At 56.0% G+C, this 13,411-nt stretch overlaps 1 protein-coding gene across 1 annotated transcript in view; it reads right to left on the bottom strand.

The window, feature by feature from the left end:
• The window catches only part of CSF1R (colony stimulating factor 1 receptor), a 29,957-nt gene that overhangs the window by 996 nt on the left and 15,550 nt on the right, over nt 1-13,411 (bottom strand). The window contains exons 10-20 of the mRNA XM_038535049.1: nt 12,392-12,507; nt 6,966-7,092; nt 6,723-6,827; nt 6,117-6,227; nt 5,313-5,475; nt 3,219-3,310; nt 2,995-3,092; nt 1,831-1,953; nt 1,636-1,747; nt 1,002-1,101; nt 11-119 (exon numbers count right to left, since the gene is read on the bottom strand). Of these exons, the coding sequence (XP_038390977.1) occupies nt 11-119; nt 1,002-1,101; nt 1,636-1,747; nt 1,831-1,953; nt 2,995-3,092; nt 3,219-3,310; nt 5,313-5,475; nt 6,117-6,227; nt 6,723-6,827; nt 6,966-7,092; nt 12,392-12,507 (1,256 nt within the window). The remainder of the gene's footprint in view (nt 1-10; nt 120-1,001; nt 1,102-1,635; nt 1,748-1,830; nt 1,954-2,994; nt 3,093-3,218; nt 3,311-5,312; nt 5,476-6,116; nt 6,228-6,722; nt 6,828-6,965; nt 7,093-12,391; nt 12,508-13,411) is intronic.

Here is a 13,411-nt window from a genome sequence, read left to right as displayed (position 1 = left end):
CCCCACTCACTGGCTCTCTCCTGTCTGCTTGGGCCTGCTCCTGGAGGAGGGAGCAGATCTGCTGGAAGGTGGGTCTTCGGGTGGGCTCCAGGGCCCAGCAGGCCTGCATGACGCTGTATCTGATGGGACAGAAACTGCTTATGGATCTGGGGATCGTGACACAGCTGTGCGCGGCAAGCAGGCACACACACACCCCCCCCCACACCTTGCAGTCTTGCCCAGCAGAGGTCCTGAAACCTAGTGAGAACGGGCCTGACGCAAGACCTGTGCCAAGCCCTTGACCTGCATTATCTTAATCTCCCCAGTAGCCCTTGGGAGGTATTTATTTCATGCCCATTTGACAACTGAAAGGAGAAAAAGCTCAGAAGTGTTCTCTTGCCCAAGCTCCCAGAGCTAAGAAGGGGCGCTCTTGCTGCCGGTAGGTGGTTTGAGGGCTGGGCTGAGAGATGAGTAAGTGGCTAACGGGAGACTTAAGGGCAGGCGGGCTGCAGGGGCTTGGGGCTGGTGAACCCGATGGGGCACGGGGAGCGGCTGTGCTGAGTGGCCAGGGAGGAGTGCAGTGGGTGGATTCATGGCCGGCTGGCCTGTGCAGAGGCCGCGGTGCGGTGGGGGGTCAGCAGCTCCTGGTGGGCCAGCTGTGCTGAGGCAGTGGAGAGGCCGCAGTGGCTGCAGGCTGTGCAGTGAAAGGCTGGCTGACACTATGGTTTGCCAGGACAGAAGAAATGACAGGAGCCTGCCTTGAGGTCATGATAAGAGTCTGATTTAAAAATCATTTGTGTAACCAGTCCCAGTTAGGAGACCTCTGAGAACACCCTCTAGGCTACCTGGGAAACCAGTGCAAACCCTGAACTCGCTCTGAAACAGGTTTGGTTTGGCCCACTGTGGGGGAGGTAAAGCCTGGCCCTGGACCACCCGATAGGGAGACTGGGACCAGGCGCACTTCTAGCCCCTTCAGCCAAAGCCTGGGGTGTCTTCTTTCCTTCCTGGGGTCCCTCACTTACATGTTCTTGGGGGCGAATGCAGGCTGGGCCATTTGGTATCCATCCTTCACTAGTTTATAGAACTTGCTGTTCACCAGGATGCCAGGGTAGGGGTTCAGCCCTGCAAAGGCCAAGATCGCGTAGGAGACCATGCTCAGTGCTCACCTTCATCTCCCCACACCCACATACATCTTGGGAAGGCTGGGGTGCGCATTACAAAGGCCGTAGGCTTCAATAGAACTGGGGGGTTTTCACGCAGGCCTCGCAGTTACACCCAGAATTCCAGCACAGGCTTTGGAATAAGATGTTAGAGGAGCTTGTTGAAGGGCTTAGCCCAAGTCCCTGGGCCTAGTGCTCCAAAAGCAAGATAGGCACATTACAAGAGAAAACTGCATCGAGGAAGTGGCAACTGCATGGGCAGGCAAGTGAGGGAAAAGGTTGGAGAGGATGCCTGGTGGCGTGAGCTTCTGCTCAGCCCTCACGGGAGCTGCACTGCTTGGTTTTCAGACTCTTTGCCCATCATTTCACTCCCATCAGCCTTTGCTCCGCCCTGGGCACCAGGTATCCTTGAGTGGCATCCTCCATGAGTTATCGGACACCATGGTAACAACACGAGTCAGCCCCAGGCCGATCCTGCACTGGGCCAGCGGCTTACCGAGTGAGAAGATTTCCCAGAGCAGGATGCCGTAGGACCAGACGTCACTCTGAACCGTGTAGACACAGTCAAAGATGCTCTCTGGAGCCATCCACTTCACGGGCAGGCGGGCCTGGCACAGCAGACACCGGTCATCTCGGACCCTGGCTCACCCCCGCTCCCCAGCCTGGCCCACCCTCACATCCCCGCACTCACATTGCCTTTGACGATGTAGTTGGAGTCATTCATGATGTCCCTGGCCAGCCCAAAGTCCCCAATCTTGGCCACACGCCCACTGGTCAGCAAGACGTTTCGGGCTGCCACGTCCCGGTGGATGCACTGAAGGGAAGCGCTTGCAGGGTTAGTCTCAGCCCCTCCCCTACTTGAGCCTGAGGTGCTGGGGGGGACCAGCCAGGGCCCCAGAAGGCCTTGGGCTCCTCATTGAGGGGGTGGGCATCAGTCATGGTCCTCTACTCTGGCTCCTGTCCCTACCTTCTACTGAGACCCAGGTCGGAGGAAATTTAATGCTGTCAGATAGTTTAGTATTTAAAAACCACCAATTGCTGTGGCCCTCTGGCCCTGAGCACCAGGTCTTGACTTGGAGCTAAGCAATCTGCTCGGGCAGAGAAGTAGTGAGCCCTGGCACTGGGAACAGCCTCTGCCCCCCTCGCTGGTTACTAACAACAGCACCTGCCACCTCTAGGGCTCTACCAAGCCAGGCTCTTCTCTAAGCATCAACCCACATTATAACCCTGTGACTATGCCCATTTTTATAGATGTAGAAACTGAGGCTCAGAGAATCGCAATAGTTGCTCAAAGTCGCACAGCAAATGGCAGAGCCAATAATCAAACTCTGGACTCCCAGATCTGCTGTAAGGAGGACGGTCACAGCTCCCACTCACTGGGCCCTTCTTGGGTTGAGTGTGTTGTACACATACCCTCACAACACCTTCTCATACTCTCACAACAACTCAGGGAGTTCCCTTTATCAGCCCCACGAGACCGTGTGCTTCACAAGGGGACACATGGGTTGTCCTGTTCACACTGTTGACCCAAACCAAGGAATGAAGCCTGTTCTTGGAAATGGGGTCCTCTGCAGCCTGCTGCACACCAGGGAAACGGGGCTGCGCAGGCTGGGGCTCTCCCTGTCCTGCGGAGGAGGAACTCGCAGGCACAGGTTTCTCCCACTCACTCCTAGAGGCAGTGTGGCCGCTGCCCACTTGCTCTCTGCCACTCTGGCTCCTCCTTAGCTCCATCACATGCTCCCCTTTCCTCCCCTTCATCCTCAGTCATCCAGCCTCATCGGGGTAGGGGTGGGGGAGAGGTTCAGCCATCCCCCCTGCCCAACCTGATCATGCTCAGACCCAGTTTATGACTCACGTTCTTGGATGCAAGGAAGGCCATGCCCTGAGCCACCTGGCTCGAGAAATGGAGCAGGTCCCGCAGCTCTAGTGGTCGCCCATCCTCTTTGTCCAGGTCTGGTGTGGGGAGAGATGTCACAGCAGCCCCATCGCACCCCTGCCCCTCCCTGCCCAGACCCCAGCAGCCCTTCTCTGCACAGCAACCCCACCCCCACCCCACCCTGCAGCCCAGCACCTCCTCACCTTGTTCAGAAAAGGAGTCGTTTGACGAAGAAGTAGAGACAGGCCTCATTTCCACGTAGGTGTCTACACCCTGGCTGGAGAAGCCGCTGTCCCTGTACAGGAGAAAAGGTTGGGGACGGCGGGTGAGTTCTTATTGCTACACCACTCAGCTCAGGCCTTGGCCTCACCAATGGGCAGGGAAGGACAGTGACCTCAAGGTCAACTTGAACATCCTTTTCTGACCGGGAATCCCATGCCACGTTCTATGTGAGTAAACATTGATCTCTGCTTGGCCTTCCATGAGGAAGCTGACAATTTGTTCTATCGCTGGGCAGCTCTCTGCCTGCTAGAAAGCTCTTCACTGTCCCTCATGCCGGTCTGCCCCCTGGGATTTTCCTCCCGCTGGTTCTTGCTCAAGGGCCATAGACAATTAAGCTCCCTTTCCCCATAACAGCTCTGCAGGCATTTGAGCATATTCTAGGGCCCCTTCTTTGAGCCTTCTCTGTCTGGACAGTGTCTCTCACCACTTGGGGAGTTGTCAACTCTCCCTGTGCCCAGACCACCTCCAAAACTAGGGGCAAAACCCAGTCATTCACACTTTGAAATCTGGCCAGGTGATTCCAGGGTGCAGCCTGAGTTGAGACCACAACTAATTTGTGAGCCTATGAATAGCGATCTTATTACTCAGCAGGTCTGGTGGCCTGAGCTCCTACATTTCTAAAAGTCTCAGGTGACGCCTATGAGCTCATGCTTTGAGTTGGCAGTTGAAGAAAGCACTTCTTTAGATTGAATAGTCACTACTGCTTCTAATATTCCAACTAGGTATGATTTCTGGACTCTCTCCACCCCCTCCTGTTCCCTCTGTGATGAAGATGTGCACCTTGACAATACCCATACTCTAGTGTTCCCAGAAAGAGAAGGGAGTGTCTTATTTATGCTGTGACCATGGCAAAGCCATCCCCTCCCTTGGGTTAGAAACTATACTTCCATTAATGTGGCCTGGGAACCCACTGGCAAGATTGGTTCACATGCCATTTGCCCTTGAAGTTGCTCCACTGAGCACTTTCCCCACCTGTATGTTTGAAGATAAGAAGTTAATACTTTACTTTAGTTCTCATTTTGATTTGACCTGGCCTGAGGTTCCAGCCTGCAGGGGCCCAGCGTGAGCTGCCCTCTCAGAGGGGCAACAGAGAATAGAAGAGGAAGCAGATCCTGCCAGCCCTCATATTCGAGGATACTGGGTGGAATGAAATGGCCTCCTTCCCCTTTCGCCTCCCCAGGCTTGGCAGCTGACAGTGGCTAAGTTAGGAACCCAATGTATACCCTTCTCGTTCTGCTCCTGTCTCGGCAGCCTGACCCTGAGGCCCCACACGCCCCAAGACTGAGACTTCAGGACAGTGGTGTGGGCTTAGGTGAGTACTGGACCAGGAGTTCAGGGAACAGAGTTCTAGCCCAGGCTCCGCCTCTGCCCCTGACTCATGTGTGACAGGGAACTGGCCACTTCCTCTCTCTGGTTCCCCATGTGGCTTTGTCCATCTGCGTCCGGGTGGCTTCCAGGAATCACAGCATCATAGGATAACAGAGTAGGAAAGACTCTGAGAGGTTCAACCCCCTGAAAGCTCACCCCAGGGAAACTGAGGCCCAAGTAGATCAGGGACCTGGCCACAGTCACATTGTTTTGCACCTTCTCACCCAACAAACAGCAGACTCTGTCCAGGTGCTGTGCAGCCAGCCCCTGACAGCATCAGCCCCTGACAGTATGGGAGAAATAGGGCAGTTGCCCCCAAGATCTGCCCATCTCTGCCCAGAGCCCTGAATGGATCTTGTTTGATCTTTTATATACATTAAAGTGATGATTTTATTAATGCCTGTCTCCACCAGACTCTGAGCTGCACATCTTTGCCCTCAATACTCCTAGAACATAGTAGATGCCCCAGTATTTGTTGGATGATAGGAACAAGTAGTAGAAAAGCTGAGTTGGCCCATATAATCTGGGGTGACTTCTCCCCATGGCAGAGATAGGAATGCGAAGGCCACACAGCCACCCAAGCCTGAGTTAGCTTTACGGCCACACCCAGGGCTTACCCCTGCTCCTGTCCTTTGCCAGGATCTTACCTGCGGACATATTTCTTCTCCAGGTGGATGTTCTTGTAGCCAGCACCTGCCCCGGGGTCCTGGCCCACACTCACACTGGGTCCCAGCATGGCCTCAGCCTTCCTTCGCAGAAAGTTGAGCAGGTCACCATAGCAACAGTACTCGGTGATGACCAGAACCGGGCCTACAGCAGCCAAGACAGTGGGGTAAGGGCACATGGACAGGAATATGAGGTGGGGCAACATGGCCCCCTGGAATGGGACTCGGGAGTCCTAGATTCTAATCCTGTCTGTGAACAGCTTTTTCTGCTCTCTGCATCTCAGTAATCCCATCTGTCTAAAGCAGAGGAATCTCAAAAACTGTAGCTGAAGAATTCTTTCTTCAAAGGAAGTCTATGGTAGTTCCATGGGTTCCATGGGTCAAAGCTGCTCTGGAAGAGGAAGGGAGAGACTGGAAGTCCTGACGGGCCCTGAGGCCCATCTGTGGTGTGTCCAAGTGTCTTTGGATGGGAGCTTCACTCTAGATCCCCAGAATCAGACTTTCTGCACTCTAGGGATCTGCACTCTATCCCCTCTCTGGCTGACTCAGACACCCACCAAGGTCAGAACCACTGATCAGAGCACACAGAACTGTCAATCCGTCATAAACAGCTTCTGACCAATCCAGGCACCTGGTCCAGGAATTTGAGGAACTCTGAGGTCTATAGAAATCCTACAGTCACTTGGAGGAGATGGGAAGGAGAGGATGGAGTGAGGTGGCCCTGGGCCCTGAGACACTCAAGAGGCTCCAACACCATGGGCTCCACTGCCTGCCAGGACCCCTCACCTCCATGGGTACAGGCTCCCAGAAGGTTGACTATGTTCTCGTGCTGGCCCAGGTGACTCATGATCTTCAGTTCCGACATGAGGGCCTCCTTCTCGTCTGCGTGAGCTGTGGCTGGAAGATGGAACCACAGGTCCCATAGATCGGGAGAAAGCAGGACATAGAGAGTCACACAGACAGACGGGAGACACCCAGGAGAGCAAGCAGGTGCACCCAGTGCCCCAAAGTGATTAGTGACCAAAAAAGGGAAAAGGAAAAATGCAGACACACAGATGGCACTTAGGGAGAGAAGAGAGGTGGCTCATCCCTGAACTGCTCTTAAGTGGCAGAAAACCAAGCTGTGGCCAGACCATGGCCCAGGGTGACCTCTGTGTGCCTGGCCTCTTTCAGGCTCCATCAGAAGCCTCTCCTGACCCAGGAGTTAGCGGGAGGCTGGAGCTCACAAAAGAGGCCAAGAGTCCTTGCCCCCAATCTCAGGCCCTGTCCCCCAGGCTCTGATAGGCCAAAAATGTGGGTGGTGCCTCTTGTGAGGCCAGGGCAGGCCCTCCCCTAGCATACCCACCTTCTCCTGACTCCCCCAAATTCCCGAAGCCCCTGCCCCTCACTCACACTTCAGCATCTTCACAGCCACCTTCAGGACAGCATCCTCCTTGCCCAAACCAAAGGCTGTGGCCTCTACCACCTTCCCAAAGGCACCGGCTCCGAGAGTCTTCCCTGTGACACACACACAGACACACACACATAGCCTACTTAGAGCCCTGGACGACAAAGGGCCCTTCATCTGAGGGCCCACAGGCTCCCTGCAGTGCACCATGACGGGAGGGCATGGTGGGTGCTGAGATCCCATCTCACCAAACTGCAGGTTGTTTCGTGGAAACTCCCACTTCTCATTGTAGGGCAGCTGGGTGGGGTCAATGAACGTGTAGCTGTTGCCCTCGTAGCTCTCGATGATCTTCCAGCGCACCTGGTACTTGGGCTTCTGCAGGGGAGAGGGGAGGCATATGTCAGCTGGACCCACAGGCGGATCTGGGATCTCATCCCTGACCCCCGAGAACAGGGGTGTGGGCAGTTCCAAGGCAGGCAGGAGGAGGCAGGGGTGGCCTGAGATGCGGGTGGGAGGGGCTGGCACTGAGAGCCCTGTCCCTGCCTGGATTGGCCTCACCATGTGACCTTCCCTTGGGCAAGCCTTTGTTTCCCCATCCCTGTATTGAAATGCGTGGACAGGGTCACCTCTGAGAGCCTTGGCAGCTCTGACAACTTGGTAATTCTTGAGCCAGGAGGGAGGGGAAGATCTTGAGCTCTACCCATTCATCCATCCATCCTCCCATCCAAATGTTGTCTAGTTTTATTCTTAATTGTGGTAAGCTACATACAACATAAAATTTACCATCTCAACCAGTTTTGAGTAGACCCTTCACTAGTTCATTCACACTCTTGTGCAACCCGTCTCCAGAATTCTTTTCATCTTGCAAAACTCATTAAGTGACTCATTAAGCGTCTCATTAAGCGACCGTACTCATTAAGTGACTCCCCATTCCTCTCTCCCCTGAGCCCCTGGCCACTTATCTCCTGAATCCGACGACTCTAGGTACCTCATTTATTTGGAATCGTGCAGTATTTGTCCTTTTGTGACTGGCTTATTTTCCTGAGCCTAATGTCTTCAAGGGTCATCTGAGTGTCAGAATTTCTTTCCTTTTTAAGGCTGAATAACATTTCCAGACAAATATTTCACCGGGTTCCTATTAGTGCCAGACACCATGGATTCAGACCCGAAGAAGATAAAGCCCCTGCCCCCACGGAGTTTGCATGCAAGGGGCTAAGACAGGCCTTCACCTCAACCAAATGTATATGTCTGACATTTTCGTATAGTGCTGTGGAGAAAATAAAACCGGGTAATGGGCTAGAGAGTGCTGGTCCGAGGGCAGGTCAGGGAAGGCCCCAGAGGAGGTGCGAAGCCGGTCGGATGACCGTCGCAGGCTCAGTAGGTAGCAGGTGCAGAGGCCTGCAGTGGGCAAAGTCCTAGCCAGTGTGCGGGGCTGGAAGCTGCCGTGGGCTGCAGGGAGGTGGGGATTGTTCCAGAGGCGGCAAATCTTGAGCACTGGGATAGGTGAATGGATTCCCTCCTACCTGCACCGAGGAGCCCTTGAGGGTGGGATGGAAGTGAGGGAGACGTCGGACTTTATATCGGTAAAGCAGGAGGGAGAGGCCAGAGCCAGATCTGGGGAAGAGAATGGCTGCCTCCCCTTCCTGCCCAGGGTGGCAGCTGCCTGGGGGCATCATGCCAGGGGGGGTGCCCCTGAGAAGTGCTGATGGAAGAGGGACTTTAGGGGGAAAGTGGAAGCTGGGCTTGGATGGTAGAGGACACTGAGGCCTTGGCTCAGCAGTCCCACTCTTTCCGGTCGGCCCCTGGGGACAGGGACCAGCTGGGCTGTGCTTAGCAGCTGGGCTCCTTCTCCAGGCACCCAGCCTGGGGGAGCTAAAGGGTACGTGAATGGGTGTTGGGGAGGCAGGCAGCCGGGGGCTGCAAGTTGCACCAGATGAAAAGACTCCAGAGAGCCGTAGGGAAGAACTTCCTGATGGCAGTTTGGGAGAGGAGACTGTGGTTAGACACAAAGAAGAACTTCCGGGTTCTGACTCTGGAGGGAGCCTGCGGGCAAACTTAACATCCATGCCATGGTTTGGGGAGGAGAGTCGGAAGCAGGAGCAAAGGAGGAGGCTCCCGAGTCACAGAGGACTCCAGCCTCGTGTGGGGTGACTTCCCCAGCTCAAAACATGGAGAGAAAGCCCTGGGGGGGTGGAGGGGACTCTCTGACCTCCCCCAGGCCACTTCCATCTCCAGGGGCTCCTGTGGCCAGAGCTGTTTTTCCTCCTCGCCACTTCTCCTTCTGGCCCCTGCAGCTGAGTCAGCCCCCTCCCCAGCGCTGCCCCGCCCCCAGCCAGGCAGGGGTGTTGGGGAAAGGGGGGGCTCCAAGGAGGAAGATGTCCTCTGGCTGGATCTCTGGTCTCTGAATCTCAGACTCTACCTGGAGGAAGACGCAGCTCGCCCCCCCCCCCCACCTCCCCCTCCACGTCTCTGGCATCCCGACCCCTTCCTGGGAGGCAGCCTGCAGCTCGGCTTCTGTGCCCTTGGCCGCCCAGGGCTTCTCCCTTGGGGTGCCCGCCTGACGGAGAGCCCTTCCAGGGAAGTCGGGACGGGCCACCTGGGCCAGGTTTCCTAATGGCAGTAGTTGTCCCTAATGGCAGCGTGCTCCCTGAGCAGCCCCTGTGGCAGCACACTGGGTGTGCGTCATCTCACATCTCACTTACTCCGTAGGACAGGCCCAGGCCCAGGCCTCACCCCACTTCCCCTCAGTGACTGAGCTGGGCAGGCCGACCTCCAAGTCCTGTGACCCTCCCCATCTAGGCCTGCCGGTTCTGGGCTGCTGGATGTTCTCTGTCTTAGGAAAAGGTAGGACCTCAACACTTCCCACTGGAAACCCTGGGGACCCTCCAGTACTGCCCCAGTTGGCCTCCAGGCCCCAGAGCTCAGTTCTGACTCCAGGATCCCAACCCTTCCTGCCTCCCTGCCTCATCCTTTCCTCCTTGCCTCCTTCCTCCTTCCAGCCTGCTGACTCCTGCCTTTTTCTCCCCCCCACCCCCAGCCCCACCCCCGTGGTCTCTCTAGGGGCCAGAAAGGTGATGACTCAGGCCTGAGGCAGAACCAACCCTTCCCCCTCACTGCAGGCACAGGCAGGGAGGCCGGGCCAGGCTGGGTCCCCAGTGCAGACGCAAAGCTCAGAACCCCATGGGGCAAAGCAGAGGGGACTTAGACGGAAGGGCCTAGAGGCAAGAGCATGACCATCTTGACCCCTTGAGGTTTTGTCCCATGGGATGCCCTCCTTTTCTTGGCCTTAGATTGATTGGTTCAGGGGGGCAGTTACATTTCCTGGATGGGAAACAAGGTGGCTGGGACCACATGTTCCAAAAATGGTCCCATGGAGAAGAGGGTAAGGTGTCCCCAAGCCAATGCTGGCCCGGGGAGCTGGGCACCTCAAGGTAGAAAGGGCTGGAGAGGGAACTGGGCCCTACTCTGGAATCTCTGCAGGAGTGTCCTGGGCTGAGGAGGCAGTTCTAGGAGGGGCAGTGGGAGGCAGTTTTCAGCTCCATAAAAGGAAGAAGTTTGCAACAATTGGAGCTGCTCAGAGAAGGAAGAGGTGGCCACAGGAGTGAGTTAAGGCCTGTCCTCAGAGGTGGGCGAGCAGGGCCCAACAACCACTGTGGGTGTGTGGTCAAGGAGATGCCCAATCTGGGACACTCCTACAATCCCAAGATGCATGAGCTAACATGGGTTCCCCGGGCCACTTCCTCCTGGCACAAGGGCGTGCAGCTTCTGTCCTGAGCACTGTCTGTGCCCAGCGCCTTGCTAAGTCCCCTACATGCAGTCCCTTGTTAAATCCTCATGACAACCTGGTGGGGCGGCCACCATTATTAAACCCATTGCAAGATGGAGAAACAGAGACACCTCCAGCTTCCCCTGAGTTACCATAGTTGGAGACTGGCAGAGGCAGGATCCACATCCATCCAACTCCCAACCCCTGGCTCTTAAACCAGACTATCAGTAGGCTCTTGGAGTGTCAGAGGAGGAAGACTGGTAACCAGTCCCATGGTACAGGTGGGGAAACTGAGGACTAGAGTGGGCAGTGAGTCAGCCAAGGTCACACGGCAAATAAGAGTTTCAGAGCGGGACCCAGATCCTTCAAGTCTTGACCCGGCAGCTTTGCTTCTTGGAGGCTGTGGTCAAAGCTGCCTCTTCAGGCTGGGTGTTGGCATGAGCATGAGAGCTGAACCCATGGGCCCCCATGGGCCCCCTCATCCCATCCACACTAAGTCCTCTTCTCATACTAAAACCCCCAAGGCAGGGGTGCAGAAGAGAAGGCCCAGAGGAGGCCCGCAACGTGGGTTATTCACCCCTAAATCACATTGCTCCCTTATTCGAACCCACTGATAGCTCTGAGCCTACAGGATGGATCCCAACTCCTTGGACTCCCCAACCTGCCTCCTCTTCTAGGCACCAACATTTCTAAATCTTGCCTTGGTGGTCCCCACCCCACCCCACCCTCCCCCGGGTACACATTGCCCTCTCCCCCAGAGATACTGTTTCCATCCCTTACCGTCCCCCTGCTACACCCTGCATTCTCCAAGATCTGTCCCACTCATGACAACCACCTTCTCCAAGCAGTCTCCCTTCCCCACTAGGGGAAGACATCCATCCCGCTCTGACCTGGCCTCAGCCACTGTTGCAGGGGACACCACCTTTTGTGTAGGAAGGCAGCGAGGCGGGGTGGCAGGAGGCCTCGGGCTGCCATGTGGGAGGCACCTGGGACCCTTGGGCCGGTTCTTCAACCTCGCCAGCCCTCAGCGCCTTTAACTCTAAAATACCGACTGCCAAAAAAATGAAATAAAATACTGACTGCCAGACAGTCCCTGCTCCCAGCTTGTCGGGAGGGGAAGATAAGATGATTCAGTGTTTCACATGATGACTAGGAACATGGTTTCTTAAAACCCAGCCTCTGCCACCGACCAGCCGTAGACTAGGGCAGCTGCCTCCACCTCTCGGAATCTCAGCTTCCAACTCTGTAAAACAGGCTTAGCGATGCTATCCGCGCGCTGTTGTCGAGGACATTCAGTGAGAGGAGGTAAGTGACAGGCTTCACAACATTGCCCCTAAAATTGCCATCGCTGACTGAGAGCTCAGGGTGACAGGCAGTGCGCTAAACGTCAATGTGCCGTCCAGGGCAGCTTCCGTTAGCAGTAACTAACGAAGGGGATGATGATGGTCAAGCCTTCCTCCTCCACTAGACCGCCCACCACCCGACGTGAGACACAGACCCGGCCCCGTGAGGCCCTCTCTGTGTGCTTGAATCCCCCAGGGGGACAGACCCCCATGTTCCTGCTCGCCCGGAACACCATTCCTCTCCCCACTGCATCCTTGGCTCTGTAATCCTCACCCTCCCTTTTCTGGTTGTTTGACAGGCAACCACCTCTTACTCTAGACAGTGAACCCCTCGAGGGAAGAGCCTCAGAGGCTCTGAGTTTTGGCTCACTCAGCACCCGGCTGCTCATGTTAGCATACAGTTGGTGCCCACTAAAGAGCTGTTGGCTGAATGGCTGACAGAATGAGGGAGCTTTTAGGGGGGCTACAGGGTGGATTCTCGCAACCTGGTGGCACCGTCCCAGGGTCTGGCTCATTCTGGCGCCCGGATGCACCCTCCCCCCGCCACTGCCCTGCCCAGGCTCACCTGCTTATATTTGTAGAAAAGCAGCAAGAGCAGCAAAAGCAGCAAGACCATGATGGACATGCAGGTGACCAACACAGGCGTGAAGAGCGGCTCGTCAGGAGGCTGGATGTGGGCTCCTGGAAGGGGTGGAGCAGAGGAGTAAGCCGGCAGAGGGGGCCTCCGAGACCTCCTGCCACCACTGAGATCAGGCCACTGCACTGCCTGGAACACAGTAGGTGCTCAATAAATGCCTGTTGACTGAACAAAGTGTCTTCTCACCCAGAAGGCCCCAGAGCCTCAGGGAGTATTCCTATAGACCTTCCCCCAGCCAGGAGCAGGGAGGACAGCCCCTCCAGTTTTGCTCACGCCCAGCCCCAAATCCTGCTCAGTCACAGCCTCTGTGGCTGGAGCCCCTCAGGTCGCTGCAGTACCCCCTCCTGCCAGTACAAGGAGCCTCTGCAGCAGGCTGGCCTAGTGCCCAGCTGTGGCTTCTGTGTGTACGCATGCACGCATGCACACACTCATGCACACCATACACACTCCCACCCACCCCCACCCCCAGGGATGGGCGTTCACCACCCACACCTCCGGACAGCTCACACAGAAAGACCTAGCGCTTGGACTAATCTGCCGTCCCAGCATTTCCCCCACTGCTTTCTCGAACATCCCTTGGAACCACAGCCTTTCTGAGGGTCTGAAAGCTTGGCTTATGGCCCCTGGGCCTCCTCTTCCCAGATCAATAACCTTACTTCTTTCAATACGTTTGAAGGACACTGTGTCCATCATCTTGCCCAGATCAATAGTGTGGGGGTCTGAGGCCAAATCTCCCCTCTGCCTCTCAAGAGGCATGTGACGTCGAGTCTGTGACTTCTCCCTAAGCCTCTGGTTCATCGTCTCCCAGGTGGGAAGGAAAATAGTGCTCACCTCCCAGGCTTGTGTGAGCTGAGACAATGACCGTAAGGTGCTCAGCACGACGCCTGGCACAGCGTAAGCACTCAGCGCACCATCCGTTTAGATTTGTCCACATACGCCCCCCAGCAG

Source organism: Canis lupus, chromosome 4 (genome assembly GCF_011100685.1).
Source record: "Canis lupus familiaris isolate Mischka breed German Shepherd chromosome 4, alternate assembly UU_Cfam_GSD_1.0, whole genome shotgun sequence".
NCBI classification, from domain to species: domain Eukaryota; kingdom Metazoa; phylum Chordata; class Mammalia; order Carnivora; family Canidae; genus Canis; species Canis lupus.
Note: the sequence above shows the minus strand (reverse complement) of the source record. Positions and strands in the feature narration are given on the sequence as shown.